We start from the raw sequence: 16,025 nt of genomic DNA, 5'->3' as shown, positions 1-16,025 counted from the left end.
AACCAGAGGCGTAGAGGGACGCATGCGCCTGGAGCCTCCAGCCGGCCAAGGGGCGGGCGGCGCATGCGCATCAAGCGGCCATGCGTCACTAACAAGATGGCGGCGCCGGCACGGCGGTTTGGCTGAGGAGAAGCCCGAGCGGCCATGGCAGTGAATCCAGGCCGGGCCCTGACTCTCCGGGAGAGAGCCAGAGTGGGCACCAAGTGACAGGGGAGAGGCGGCGGCGCGGGGGAGCCCGCCGACCACCCCCACCATACCCCCCCCACCCTTCAATCATGCCCACCCCCGAACCCGCCAATATCGCGCGGCCGGCGGGCCAACAGACCCCGGGGAGCGGCGGACTCCCCGCCTCGACGGTCAGCGCCGAGCCGCCTGCCCCATCCTCCTCCTCCTCCTCCTCCACCACCAACCCCCAGCCCAGCCCCCGGCCCGCGGCGGTGACGGCGGCGGCCAGCAACGGGCTGGTGCCGGGCGAGCCGCTGGTGAACGGCGGGGCGGGAGTCCCGCCCGCCGCCGCCTCGGTGGCGGAGCCGGTCAGCGCCCCGGTGGCCTCGGGCACCTCGTCCCCTTGCCCTTCCCCCGCGCTCAAAGTCGTCCTGCTGCCCGAGCACCTGCGCCAAAATCAGGCCGGGCCCAGCACCGGCACCGGCGGTCAGCCCCGGCCCAGTCAGGGGGCAGGCGGGTTCCTGGCCTCGCCGACGCCCGCTGCGATGGTGAAGACCGTGGCAGCGGCCACAGGCAACCCGCCGCCAGCCTCCCGGACCCCTGCCCCCACCGTCCAAAGGATCACCGTCTCCTCCCCGCACGTCAAAGCCCCTCAGCTCGGCCAGACAACTGTCCCTCTTCTGCAAAACTTCCAGGTCCCAGCAGGTAAGGAGAAGAGCACTCTCGCCTCAAAGACTCCTGGCATGTTTTAACATTGCACTGTCCTCCCCACACGTGGTTGCAAGGTGGGCGTGTGCGAGGCTGCAGCTCTGCACCTGCACAAGTTGGAAATTTATCTATTATAGAGCTATCTTGGACACACTTTTATGTTTTTGGAGCTTTTAAATCAAAAACGCACCATTCTGTATCACCAAACAGCAGCTTGAATTTGTGTCGAGGACTTCGCCAAGGCAGAGGGACCTTGGTGTATGTTTGCATAGGTTCAGTGAACGTGACAGGTGGAGAGAGCTGTTAATAAAGCATATACTGGGCTTTATTAATAGGGGCAAAGAGTAGAAGAGCAAAGCAGTGCAGTGCGGGGAATTTGTATAAGTTACTAATTCAGCCTCAGCTGAATTAGTATTGTGCCCAGTTCTGGGAGCTGCACTTTAGGGAAGGATGCGAAGGCGTTGGAGAGGGTGTAGAAAAGATTCGAGAGAGTCCTTCCAGGGACAAGGAACTTCAGTTATGAAGATAGGCTGGATAAGTTATGACTGTTTTCCTTGGAGAAGAGAAGGCCGAGAGGCATTCAAAATCGTGAGGTGTCTGGACAGAGTAGTTACGGAGAAACTGTCCCCACTTGTGAAACAATTGAGAATGAGAGGAGAAACTTCAGAGCGAGCGGTTAGGCTCTGGAATGCACAGCCTGAGTGTGTGGTGGAGCAGGTTCAATCAAAGCAACCCCAAATGGAATTAGACTGTTATCTGAAAAGGAAGAATGTGCAGGGTTACAAGGTGAAGGTAGATGAATGGCACAAGGTGAGTTGCTCATAAGCTAAATGGCCGCCTTCTGTGCTGCAACAATTCTCATTTTTGCAGTGATTTTTTTAGAACAAAGTAAAGCCAAGTCCACAGTTCTATTAGATGTACCACAATTTGGATTTGTGTAGTGTTTATAACATTTTAAACAGTCTTGAGGTGCTTCCCCAGGAGTTTATTGAACAATATTTGACAGTGGTGCAGATGCATTGGGCTGAATGGCTTCCTTCTGCACCATAACAATTCTGTGATTTTGTTGTTATTTTATGGGATGTGGGCATTGCTGGCAAGGCATTTGTTGCCCATTCCTAATTGCCCTTGAACTGAGTGGCTTGCTAGGCCATTTCAGAGGGCAGTTAAGAGCCAAGCACACTGCCGTGGTCAGCCTGGGTAAGGGTGGCAGATTTCCTTCCTTGGAGGGATTTGTGAACTAAATGTGTCTTTACAGCAATTGGTGGTAGTTGTCATGCTCATCATTACTGAGATTGGCCTTATATTAATTGAATTTAAATTGCACCAGCTGCTGCCATGGTGGGATTTGAACCAGTTATCCCCAGACCATTAGCCTGCACCTCTGTATTACTAGTGCAGCGACATTATCACCATGCTACCGTCTCCTATGGCGATATTAAGACAACAACGGAGTAGGTTTTAAGGAATGTCTTGAAGGGGAGAGATTTAGGGAATTCCAGAACTCGGGACTGAGACAGCTGGAGGTGCAACTTTGAACAAGGATCTTGGAAGGATGTAGGGAGCTGGGTGGACCTTCAGCAAGCTGCTGCTTAGGCGGTGCCATGGGATCGGGGTTGAGTTGCTTCCACAGCCTGAGTGTGGTGGAGCAGGTTCAATCAAAGCATCTCCAAACGGAATTAGACTGTTATATGAAAAGGAAGAATGTGCAGGGTTATGAGGTGAAGGTAGTTGAATGACACGAAGTGAGTTGCTCATTCGGGGAACCGGTGCAGACAGAAGCTGACTGGCCGCCTCCTGTGCTGTGACAATTTTGATTTTTGCAGTGATTTTTTTTGATCAGAGTAAAGCCAAGTCCACAGTTCTATTAGATGTACCACAGTTTGGATTTGTATAGTGTTTATAACATTTTTATCAGCTATCTCAGAACCCAATGTGTGATCTGCAGACTCTGCCACATGATGGGGCAGGGGGAGCTTAGACGCTTGGGTAGATGGGTTGTTTGGAGGTTTGTGCACTCCCTCCCTCTGATGCCTCGACATCACCTCTGCACGCTTCCAACAAAGTCTCCCGATGTGTTTGGTGCCTTCCTGAATGAGCCTTCTCCATTTTGGTTGGTCACAAGCCAGGATCTCCCATGATTTGAATGTTTGACGACTTCAGGGATGCTTTGAGGACAGTGTTTCTGCTGTTGTCTGGGTTTCTCCTGCTGTGACCAATTGTTCAGCAAATGCAGAAGTGATAGAGCATGGAAATGGCACGTGGGTTAGGACGGTTAAATGTTATAAGTGGTGGCCTTGACAGAACTGAGTGCTGTTGCCTGACTCCCTGCTTTGTCTTCAAGAGGCACATGCTTGAAGTGTTCCATTCAAACAGCATTCAGTTATCCTTTAAGGATAATGAAGAGCCAATGGGGCAGTTGACTTTCTTATTAACTGTAATTTGTGAAACCTTTGCTTTATCTGCAGTTATGCAGCTGCCAGAAAGCTGAACACTTGCTGTTACTGATTGTCTTTTTTTAGTCTTGATGTCTTTTGTGCATGTATTTTATCAGGCATTTTGCATCAGTGAAACTTTACTTTGGGTAATTTATAAGCACTAAGGTTAACGTACGGCCTCATAGTAAGTTAATAGAGCTATAACTTAATGGAACAGTCCAAGTCAAGGATAAAGTAAGATTGCGACTTCACTAAGTTGAAGATGATCCAAGTTTTAATTGCAGCACTTTGTTTCAATCCCTTAATAGAATTCCCCGCAAATCACTAGACTGTCCTGGCTTGGACGTGTATCAGCCATTTCTTCATCATTGTGTCAGAATTCTGGAACTCCCTAACCCTAACAGTACTGTGGGAACACCTTCACCACATGGACCTCAGTAGTTCAATAAAGCACTGCGTTGAGAGCAGCAAGGAATGGGCACTAAATGCTGGCATTGCCAGAGATATCTGCATCCCAAGAACAAATTTTATACACCTGATGGTTATATAGGGTTGTTCCTTTTCTTTTGTTCATGGATTGTAGGTGTCGTTGGCTAGGCCAGCATTTATTGCCCATCCCTAATTGCCCTCGAGAAGGCGGTGATGACCCACTGCAGTCCATGTGGTGTAGGTACACCCACAGCGCTGTTAGGGAGGGAGTCCCAGGATTTTCCAAGTCAGAATGGTGAGTGGCTTGGAGGGGAACTTGTAGGTAGTGGTGTCCCCAAGCATTTGCTGACCTTGCCCTTCCAGATGGTAGAGATTGTGGGTTTGGAAGGTGCTGTCAAAGGAGGCTTGGTGAGTTGCTGCAGTGCATCTTGTAAATGATATACACTGCTGCCACTGAGATGTTGGTGGAGGGAGTGAATGTTCAAGGTGGTGGACTGGGTACTGATTATGCGGGCTGCTTTGTCCTGGATGGTGTTGAGCTGCTTGTGTTTTTGGAGCTGCACTCATCCAGGCAAGTGGAGAGTATTCCATCACACTCCTGACTTGCGCCTTGTAGATGGCGGACAGGTTTTGGGGAGTCAGGAGGTGAGTTACTGGCTGCAGAGCTCCCAGCCACTGATCTGCTCCTGTAGCCACAGTATTTATATGGCTGGTCGAGTTCAGTTTCTGGTCAATGGCAACCCCAGGATGTTGATAATGGAGGATTCGATGATGATAATGCTGTTGAATGTCATGGGGAGTTGGCTGAATTACCTGTTGTTGGAGATGGTCATTGCCTGGCACAGATGCTACTTGTCTGCCCAAGTCTGAATGTTGATCAGGTCTCTCTGCATATGGATGTGGACTGCTTCAGAATCTGAAGAGTTACGAATTATGCTGAACTTGGTGCAAGCATCAGCGAACATCCCCGCTTCAGACCATGTAATGGAGTGAAGGTCCTTGATGAAGCAGCTGAAATGGTTGGGCTTCAGACACTGCCCTGAGGAACTCCTGCAGTGATATCTATGACTCCAACCCCAGGAACGTTTTCCTCCCGGTTCCCATTGGCTACAGTTTTGCTGGGGCTCCTTGATGCCACACGGTCAAATGCTGCCCTGATGTCAAAGGCTGTCACACTGCCCTCACCTCTTGACTTCAGCTCTTTTGTCTATGTTTGAGGGATGAGAAGTTTCCACCATTTGGTGGAATTCCAAATTTACATAATGTAAATTTAAGATGGGACTTGGGGAGGGGTGGGGGGGAAGTCATTTAGTCCAACTGGGTGTGTGTTGGCAGTTACCTCCTGTATGAGTAAATGGTTCCAATCATATTGACCCACCCTGTTCCTGTGTCTAATCATCCACTACTTCACCTGCCTGTCCAACTTAAACTTCAGCATCAATTGAAGTGAATTCCACAGCCTTGCTATTCTGAAGAAGTTTCCACTGTCTTCTGTTTAAATGTCTTGCATTTAACAAAGCACCTTGCTTGTCACCCTATCCCACTCATAAGCATATTTCAGCACGTTCGTGCCAAGCAATGATCATAAGAACTAGGAGCAGGAGTAGGCAATTCAACCCCTCGAGCCTGCCCCTCCATTCAATACGGTTATTGCTGATCTCATTTCGGCCTCAACTCCAATTTCCCGCCCTCTCCCCATAACCTTTCAACCCATTAATTAAAAATCTGTTTATCACCCCAAATTTATTCAGCGTCCCGGCATCCACTACACTCTGAGGTAGTGAATTCCAGAGATTCAAGACCCTTTGAGAAAAGTAATTCCTCCTCATCTCTGATTTAAATCTACCACCCCTTGGCCTAAAACTATGGCCTCTTGTTCTAGAATGCCCCAGAAGGGGAAACACCCGCCTCACGTCTACTTTGTCTATCCCCTTTAGCATCTTATATACCTCAATTAGATCTCCTCTCATCCTTCTAAAGTATAGGCCTAAACTGCTCAATCTCTCCTCATAAGATAAGCCCCGCATCTGTGGAATCAATCTAGTGAACCTCCTCTGAACCGCCTCCAATGCAACTACACCCTTCCCCAAGGGGACCAAAACTGTGCACAGTTCTCCAGGTGCGGTCTCACCAATGCCTTGTACAGTTGCAACAACACTTCCCTATTTTTATACTCTATTCCTTTAGCAATAAATGCCAAAATTCCATTTGCCTTCCTTGTTACCTACTGTACCTGCACATTAGCTTTCAGCGATTCATGCACGAGGACACCCAGATCCCTCTGCACTGAAGCATTCTGAAATTTTTCTCCATTTAAACCTCCAACAAGAGAGAATCTAACCATCGGCTCTTGACATTCAATGGCATTACCATCACTGAATCCCCCCCCACTATCAATATAATTGATGGTGGACAGGACTAGCCATATAAATACTGTGGCTAGAAGGGCAGTCAGAGGCTGGGAATTCTGTGGGGATTAACTCACCACCTGACTCCCCAAAGCTTTTCCATCATCTACATGGCACAAGTCAAGAGTGTGATGGAATGCGCCCCACTTGCCTAGATCCAACAACACTCAAGAAGCTTGACACTATCCAGGACAAAGCAGCCTGTTTGATTGGCACCCCATCCAGAAACATTCGCTACCTCCACCACCGGTGCACAGTAGCAGCAGTGTGTACCATCTACAAGATGCACTGCAGGAATTCACCAAGGCTCCTTAGGCAGCACCTTTCAAATCCATGACTGCTACCATCTAGAAGGACGAGGGCAGTAGACTCATGGGAACACCGCCACTTGGAAATTCCCCTTCAAGTCACTCACCATCCTGACTTGGAAATATATCGCCGTTCCTTCACTGTCGCTGGGTCAAAATCCTGGAACTCCCTCCCTAACAGAACTGTGGGTGTACCTACACCACATGGACTGCAGCGGTTCAAGAAGGCGGCTCACCACCACCTTCTGGAGGGCAATTAGAGATGGACAATAAATGCTGGCCTAGCCAGTGATGCCCTCATTGCATGGACGAATTTAAAAAAAACTATTATCACCCTGTCATCTGTGTTCCAATAGGAAAAGTGCCAACTTTTCATATTTTCATTGTCTTGTACCAGTATACCAAACTACATAATGGTGAGTCTGTGCTGTGCTCTATCCTAGCTAACAGTGCGGTACCCAATATTTCACACACTGCTCTAATTGGGGCCTTATTAAGGCTTTTGATAGGTTGACCATTACCTCTGGGATTTTATGTTTTGTAATTCTTACGGTAAAAGAACTTCAATTCCATTTACTACTTGCACAGTGAAACCTGCTCCCCGCACCCCCAGTTGCACTGCTTTTGCACAGCATTAAGCCTGCTTGTATTCTCCCTTCCTAACAGCCCTGAGTGTGTACATATACCACATGGACTACTGCGGTTCAAGAGGTAGTGTTGGGTAATTAGGGATGGGCAACAAATGCTAGTCTGGTTAGCGAGGCCCACACCCTGTAAACAGAAAAAAAAAATCAGGGTATATTTAATGCTGCTGTTTCATTGACGAAAATGTATCGCCTCATGCAGACATTGAATTCCACTTTTTAGCCCAATGCCCTATCTTGTGGACATCTTCCACAGTTTCGTTTGGTCCTCCAAGGAATTATTTATCCCTCCCATATTTTGGTATAATCTGTAAAATTTAACACAGTTACCCCTTGGGCGCATATTGAAATCATTGGGGAACATGGTGAGTGGGAGTGACACCAGAATTGACCCTGTGGACACCACTAGTCACCTGTAATTCTATTTTCTCACTTCTGATCAATCTCTTATTCTCTTCCTCCTGCTCCCCGCTCCTCAATTAATATCTTTAATCTTCTCTAATAATCTCCTATCTATTACCATATAAAGACTCGAGTCCATTTACGCACCATACAACAGAAAGAGAGACTTAGATTTATATAGCGCCTTTCACGATCACCAGATGTCTCAACCAATCAAATCCTTTTGAAGCATAGTTGCTGTTGTAACGTAGGAAATGTGGCTGCCAATTTGAGCATAGCAAGCTCCCACAAACAACAACGTGACGACAGCCGGATAAACTTTTTTTGCGATATTGCTTGTTAATTATATGCCAGGACACTGGGGATAACAGCCCTGCTCTTTGAAGTAGTGCCATGTAGGTGTCACTGGTTAGGCCAGCATTTATTGCCCATCCCTCGTTGCCCTTGAGAAGGTGGTGGTGAGCTGTAGCCTTGAACCGCTGCAGTCCATGTGGTGTAGGTACACCCACAGTGCTGTTAGGGAGGGAATTCCAGGATTTTGACCTAGCAACAGTGTAGGAACGGCGATATATTTCCAAGAATGAAAGGCTTAACATATGAGGAACGTTTGAGGACTCTGGGTCTATACTCGATGGAGTTTAGAAGGATGAGGGGGGATCTGATTGAAACTTACAGAATACTGAAAGGCCTGGATAGAGTGGACGTGGGGAAGATGTTTCCATTAGTAGGAGAAACTAGGACCTGAGGGCACGGCCTCAGAGTAAAGGGAAGACCTTTTAGAACAGAGATGAGGAGAAACTTCTTTAGCCAGAGAATGGTGATTCTATGGACTTCATTGCCACAGAAGGCTGTGGAGGCCAGGTCATTGAGTGTATTTAAGACGGAGATAGATAGGTTCTTGATTGGTAAGGGGATCAAAGGTTACGGGGAGAAGGCGGGAGAATGGGGTTGAGAAACTTATCAGCCATGATTGAATGGTGGAGCAGACTTGATGGGCCGAATGGCCTAATTTCTGCTGCTATGTCTTATGGTCTTATGGTCTAAGTTAGGATGGTGAGTGACTTGGTGGGGAACTTCCAGGTGGTGGTGTTCCCATCTATTTGCTGCACTTGTCCTTCTAGGTAGTAGTGGTCATAGGTTTGGAAGTTGCTGCTTAAGGAGCCTTAGTGAGTCCTTGCAGTGCATCTTGTAGATGGTACACACTGCTGCTACTGCGCATCAGTGATGGAAGGCGCGAATGGCACCCTTTCCACAAACAATCCAGCAGCTGCTTTGTCCTGGACGGTGTCAAGCTTCGAGTGTTGGAGCTGCATCAGCCAGACAAGTGGGCAGTATTCTGCCACACTCCTGACTTGTGCCTTGTAAGTGGTGGACAGGCTTTGGGGAGTCAGGAGGTGTTATTAGTTGCAGGATTCCTGGTCTCTGACCTGCTATTGTAGCCACAGTATTTATATGGCTAGTCCAGTTCAGTTTCTGTCAATGGTAACCCCCAGGATGTTGGGGGTGGATTCAGTGTGGACATGGATATCTGAAATGCCAAGATGTCCTGCACTAAAACCCTTCACCTTTAAAGAAGGCAAAAAATTGAAAGGATGTAGGGGGAAAAAAAAGTACAGGCAAAGCTCGTTCTGCAGTGGACCCTTATTCTGTTTTGTTTGTACCATACTGGTCGTAATTGCAGCAAACCAAGTCATTGTGTAGCTTGCCCTTCACGTTCTGATGGGAGTCAGACTGCCCTCTGTCTTTTTCTCCAGAGCAGAACAAAGCTAGGCAGGCATCCTGTCATTAAAATAGATAACTGCATGGTAGATGTACATGATTTGGTATTTTCTACATGATGTTGATGTTCATTAATGGGATGGAGATGCCATAAATGCCAATGTGGGATATCTTTCAATTGGAGGTGTTACAAAGTGCTTTTTGAAGAGTAGTTATTGTTGTAGAAGGCACAGCAGCCAATTTGCACACAGCAAGCTCCCATGAACAGCAATGTGATAATGACCGGATCACCTATTTCAATGATTTAAAAAAAACTAACTCGTGGGATGTGGGAGTCGCTGGCTAGACCAGCATTTATTGCCCATCCCTAAATGTCCTTATTCAGACGGCAGTTAAGAGTCAACGACATAGTTGTGGGTCTGGAGTCAGGTGTAGACCAGGCAAGGACAACAGATTTCCTTCCCTAAAGGACATTGGTGAACCAGATGGGTTTTTACAACAATCAACAATGGTTTCATTTTTAATTCCATATTTTTATTGAATTCAAAACCCAACATCTGTTGTGGCAGGATTCGAACCCAGGTCCCCAGAGTATTACCCATGTCTCTGGATTAATAGCCCAACGACAATACCACTAAGCCATCGCTTTCCACTTGATGATTGAGCGATAAATACTGGCCAGGAACACACACAGCGATTACTAATAAATTTGAAAAGTGTTTTTGCCGTTGGAAACTGACAGGGAAAGGTAGTAATAAAGGGCCTCTGAAGACTGGCAGTCACAGCCTGATTGCCACCCTGCTCCAGTTTACTTAATCAAGAGCTGCACGTTTCTCCCCGACCTTCCAAGTCAGGCCTGGGACTCTTTTGTACAGGCTAGCAGCATCGGGGGAAGTGAAGCCAAGCCTCCTTTTTACAGCACTAACTACCATGAAGCAGGTACATTTAAAGGTCCCAGTCACTTTGAGAGGTAGAGGGAAGGATGGTGTGGTGGGGGGGGTGGGGGGGGGGATGTTGGGGATGGTCAGGGGGTGAGGGGTGGTCGGAGTTGGGGGGAGTATAGGGCTGTGGGTTGTGAGGAGTGGCACTACTATAGTTATCCAGGAGTTAGAAGTGGTTTTAACCTGTAACTTTTCCTCAGTAACTATTCTGTTAAGAGAATTGGAATCATCTGAAGTCTCTGATTTAAATCGGAATATTGGGCCAAAGTCTCCCTTCTGTTCTGAAATCCCTGCGTTTTGACATTTATTGACAAAATTGTTCTAAAGTACAAACTCATGCACTTGCTGACGTTTTGGCTGCAGTGCTCACTGTAAAACTGAGCTGCGTAAATCAGGGTTTTGAGTTTGATCCCTGGTCCAAACTTAACCAGCTGACCTCATTAAAAAGGGGTACTGATTCTGTTTCTGATCAGATCTTGTGACCTGTGAAGAGTTTGATTATTGCCATTGAGCACAGGAGTGGACTCTGATTTGCACCCCCCCTCCCCCCGCCACCACTATTCCTAATATACTGGCTGCTGTTATTTAGACTCGTATGAAAGGTGCCTGCTTGAAAGACCTACTGAAGGATGGCTGAGTCAGCTCCATCATTGACTTGCTGCACGTGTTGATGTGAATTTCTCAGTGTCAGCTGTGACCTGGTGGGTAGAGTTCTTACCTTGGAATCAGAAGGTTGTGGATTCAAGTCCCACTCCACAAACTTGACCACAGAAATCTAGGTTTATGCTTGCAGTGCAATATGGAGGGTGTGCTACACTGTTGAGAGCGCTGTTTTTCAGCAGAGATGCTAATCGGAGGTCTCCGCTGCCCACTGAGGTGGAGCTAAAGTATCCTATCCCATTGCACTATTTCAAAGAAGAGCAGGGGGTTATCCCCAGTGTGCTGGCCAATGATTATCATTCAATCAGCATCACTAAAATAGAATATTTGATCGTTTTATCACATTGTTGTTTGTGGGAGCTTGCTGTGCACAAATTGGGTGCAGCTTTTCCTATATTACAACAGTGACGACTTACAGGAAAAATGCACTTCATTGGTGGGAAAGCATTTTGGGGCGTTGTGCCAGGTGCTCTGTAAATAAGTCTTTCTCATTATAATAGTCAGTATAATAAGAACTGAAAATGAGAATCTGATGCTGTCAGATACTGCGCCGATCATAAGCTAACCATGACGGTCATTATTTACGTTCATGGAGCGTTGCAAATTTTGGGACAAGGTGATGTAAAAGTTTGCACCTACAGACAGCTGAGTTCATGTCCTGTCCAGGGTGATCTAATAGTACAAGGATGTTGCGGCTGCCCATTGTCGAGTGGTATGAAAAGAGATGAGTTTTCAACAGTCCGATTCAGTTCTGTTTTACTTGTGGCGTTCTGTAACTTGTCTGTGTTGCCCTACAGGCATGGTGCTTGCTCGAAGTGACAGTGGACAGCTAGTGTTGGTTCCACAGAAAGCCATTGCTCAGGCCAAAGCCTGGGCTCAAGGAGCTGGGAACACCTCGTCTGCAGCACCTAGTGGCACATCTTTGGTCCGAATTTCCACCGTACAGGTAAGGGTATTGACAATTCCTGTGATCCCTCTTAAATCTTTGTGTTGTCGACTGTTTTAAAATTTGGCTGATTTTTTCTTTTCTTTGGGGGTGATTGTTGATACTAGGCAGCTGGGGCCCAGAGAACTCCCAATCAAGTGAGGCCACCTCCTGTCCAGCAGGTGAATCAAATACCAGCTGGAGGCCAGACAAGTGCTGCATCACAACGCATCACAGTCGTACAGGTGAGAATTTTTTTTAAAAAAAGATTGCTATAAAGCTTTTAAGAAATAGGATTAGGAGTAGGCCCTACTGCCTTTCAAGTCTGCTCTGCCACTCGGTGCAATCATGGCTGATCTATCCCAACTCCACCTTCCTGCACAATTTCCATATCTCAGTTGCCTCTAAACCCTATCAGTCTGTGATTTTTAATATACTTAACTGAGCATCCACAGGCTCTCTGGGGTAGAGAATTTCTAAGATTCACAATCCCCTGAGTGAAGAAATTTCTCCTTATCTGAGCACAAAATGACTGACCTCTTATTTGAGACTGATCCTGTATGCTAAATTTCCAAGCCAGAGGAAACATTCACCCAGCATCCACCCTGTCAAGCCCCTTAAAGAATTTCATGTTTCAATGAGATCGCCCCTCATTCTTCTAAACTCCAGTGAATATCGTCCTAGTCTACTTGATCTTTCCTCAGGATAACCCTTTTACCCCAGGAATTGGTCTAGTGAACCTTCATTTCACTATTTCTTGGGCAAGTATAATCCTTCCTTAGACAAGAGACCAAAATTGTGCACAATACTCCAAGTGTGGTCTTACCACAAGGCCCTTTGTAATTGTAGTAAGACTTCTTCACACTCATATTCTGATCCCTTTTATAATACCATTTGATTTACTAATTGCTTTCTGTCCCTGCATGTTAACTTTCTGTGATCACGGACATGGACAACCAGGCCCCTCCGAATACCAACATTTCTCAGTCTCACCATTTCGAAGACTATCTATTTTTATGTAAAATTGCAGTAATGTGTCAAATTCTGATTTTTTTTTTCTCTTTGTTTTAGCCCCTTTATTGCCACCATGGTTCAAATCAAATTGTGGCAGCATATAATAATAAAACACAAAATGTCCTGGAAAAACTCAGTAGGCCAGGCAGCACCCATGGAGAAAGAAACAGAGTTAATGTTTCATTAACCTTTTCAGTTCTGATGAAAAATCATTGTCCTCTCTCTGTTTTAACTGCTGGTTCCAGATTATTGCTTTGTAATTTTTTTTTTTAAGTACTTTGTACATCTCCAGACCTACTTAAATCTAATACATGTAGTCCAACATACATGTGCGTTCATGGGGTGTGTGTGTTGTTGCCCAGCTCAGCATTTGCTGCCCACTCCTAATTCCCACGAGAAGGTGGTTGAGATTCACCTTCTTGAACCTCTGCAGCCCATGTGGTGTTGGTTGCATTCAGGGGAAAAGGCTACAATCCCTCAGATGCAGGACAAATCAGTTCTTGAATCCGTTTGTACCCTTCTCTATATAAGAACTTTTAACAGGAGGTTGATATGGGCAAAGATATATATTCAGGATGGGATACTCCGACTGATTATTCTAATGCATTTGAGTAGTTTTTAATACACATTTAATTAGCACTAGATTGCTGTGATAAGGTAATTTTCTTTGATTGTTATTATTTATTTATTGTGTAATTTGTTTTGACAAACAAGCAATGTTACCTAAATTTAATTTCCCGTTGTATACTGAAGTGAAATTGAATCGAATTAAATTATCCAACAGGTGGTTAGGATTTGGAGTGCTCTGTCTGGTAGGGTGGTGGAAATAAATTCAGTTGTAATTTTCAAAAAGAGAATTAGATGAATATTTGAAAGAGAAAAGATTGCAGAGATATGGGGAAGGAGCAGGGCAATGGGACCAATTGGATTGCTCTTTGAAAGAGTCGGTGTAGACCTGTGGGGCTGAACGGCCGCCTTCTGTGCTGTACTAGTCTTTGATTCTAAATGAGCAAGTGTAGGCATGCCCACAGCGCCACTGGAAAGGAAGTTCCAGGATTTTGGCCCAGCGGCAGCGAAGGAGCAGAGATATAGTTCCAAATCAGGATGGGGTGTGTGACTTAGAGGGGAACTTGCAGGTGGTGGCGTTCTCATGTGTCTGCAAATAATTATCCTGCTTTTTGTGATGAACATTATCTTGTTTCTTAATGCATGATAAAATTTATTTCTAATAATTAAATGCACAGCGTGGTACATGCGCCAGCTTTTAATTGCTACTTTAATATCATTAAGCCACAGACGGCGGGTGGAGCAATTGCGCCAAAGGCCACATCAACAGTCACCCAAAAGCAAGCATCGGCACCAGCAGACCGTTCAGCCACTGTGCCAGTTGTACAGGCCAGTGCATCGCCGGTAAGACTTATCGAAAGGAATGGAAATTGAAGGCAGTCTTTTAGTGACTAAAAAATAAAGATTTGCATTTATATATAGCATTTTTCATCATCAGACATCACTGTTTTACAGCCAATTATGCAGTTTTGAAGTTTTTTTTTATTCATTCACAGATGTGGGTGTTGCTGGGTAGGCCAACAATTATTGCCCATCTCTAATTGTCCTTGAGAAGGCGGCGGTGAGCTGCCTTCTTGAACTGCTGCAGTCCATGTGGTGTAGGCACACCCACAGTGCTGTTAGGGAGGGAGTTCCAGGATTTTGATCCAGCGACAGTGAAGGAACAGCGATATATTTGCAAGTCAGGATGGCAGGCGGCTTGGAGGGGAACTCGCAGGCAGTGGTGTTTTCATGCACCTGCTGCCCTAAACCCTCTAGGTGGTAGAGGTTGTCTGTTTGGATGGTGCTGTCGAAGGAGCCTTGGTGAGTTGCTGCAGTGCATCTTGTAGATGGTACACACTGCTGCCACTGTGCATTGGTGGTGGTGTTATGATATGGCAAGTGATATTTGCCCAGCTGACCAAATCCACAAGGAAAGCTTGGCCAAGCTATCACAACGATTTTGCAATTTGTATTTATTACGAGAAGGCTGGTGCACTGAAGTCAGAAGTAATGAGTCCACTACCATCATTGGAGATTTTAAAGATTAAATTAAAACATTTATTAACAAAAGAAGAAAAAACTTAAACAAGCACACAAGATTACAGTTACACAATTATAAAATTTCTACTTAACCAAATTCCTAGCTACCCGCCCCCTTTAAGGCAACAGTCCAAATAGATTCCAAATTTATAAAGTTATCCAGCTATATGACCACAAGCACCCATTGGACAATGGACTTCCAAATGCTTTTCATGCGACTTTGGTTACTGGAAAAGAAAAATTCTTGTGGCTAGAGACTTTTTCCAAGCCTGTTTCACAGTCATCTTTCAAGGTCTCGCATAGCCACACCTTCTTTAAATATATTCTCCCTTTTTGATCTGTAAATCCCATTGTTTTAGCTTGCCCTTAGAAGTTACTTTTCCCAGAATACAGAAACCTTTCATGCTATCTTTATGGCCAGCACTTTTGAGGAAGAATCAATGCAATCACTTTGCCTCATTTATCTTGCCAGTTGTAAACATTTTCCATGTCCATGTCCCTTTTGAAAACCAAACACTTCCCCACGTATCTAAAACTTCTCCATGTATCATTCACACTGTCTCTGCTGAAATCTCATCCTCCATTTCAAATGCCCGTTTTACACCTAACTTCTTGTGATAATTTAATTTAAACCTTACAGTCTAATCGTCTCCAGTTTAATTAAATTAGCCCCAAAAACACAACTGTGTGTGTATATATATTATTTATATATTATATATATATATATATATATATATACACACACACACACGCCTCCTCTAAAGTATCCCACAGTAACATTAAGAAAAATATGATAGTTCCTCTGCACCTCCATCCTTAATGGAAAAATGAACAGTCATAATTTTAAAGAAGTTTTATTGTCTCAGCCCATCTTATATTGGTTATATACACAAAACTATTGCACAAGAGGTAATTTCAATTTCATGTCCATGTTTCAGTTGCCCAATTTCCTTTGAGCCTTAAACTCTTGACTGCGCGTCTGCAATTAAATTTTCTTGTCCAGCCACAAGTATAATCTGTAAATTAAACTGTTGCAGCAACAAACTCCATCTGAACAGTCTTGCACTTCGGCCTCAATTTGTCCAGAAATTTTTAAGGATTGTGGTCTGCATAAATAATTATTTCTGAAGAATTGCTTGCAACATAAGCCTCGAAATGCTGCAATGCTAACACTAG

At 45.5% G+C, this 16,025-nt stretch overlaps 1 protein-coding gene across 4 annotated transcripts in view; it reads left to right on the top strand.

Annotated features, from left to right (window-relative positions):
• Positions 1 to 80: 80 nt before the first annotated feature.
• LOC144680043 (transcription initiation factor TFIID subunit 4-like) overlaps positions 81 to 16,025 on the top strand; it is a 160,453-nt gene continuing 144,508 nt past the window's right edge. For 3 of the 4 annotated variants that reach the window (XM_078541155.1, XM_078541153.1, XM_078541156.1), the window contains exons 1-4: positions 81 to 870; positions 11,620 to 11,768; positions 11,876 to 11,992; positions 14,052 to 14,171. In XM_078541155.1, the coding sequence (XP_078397281.1) occupies positions 276 to 870; positions 11,620 to 11,768; positions 11,876 to 11,992; positions 14,052 to 14,171 (981 nt within the window). In that variant the 5' untranslated portion in view covers positions 81 to 275. The remainder of the gene's footprint in view (positions 871 to 11,619; positions 11,769 to 11,875; positions 11,993 to 14,051; positions 14,172 to 16,025) is intronic. The other variant, XM_078541154.1, reaches the window with a different exon arrangement.

Source organism: Cetorhinus maximus, chromosome 4, assembly GCF_964194155.1.
Source record: "Cetorhinus maximus chromosome 4, sCetMax3.hap1.1, whole genome shotgun sequence".
Lineage (NCBI taxonomy): Eukaryota > Metazoa > Chordata > Chondrichthyes > Lamniformes > Cetorhinidae > Cetorhinus > Cetorhinus maximus.
The sequence above is the reverse complement of the archived record's forward strand: the minus strand, read 5'-3'. Positions and strand labels throughout refer to the sequence as shown.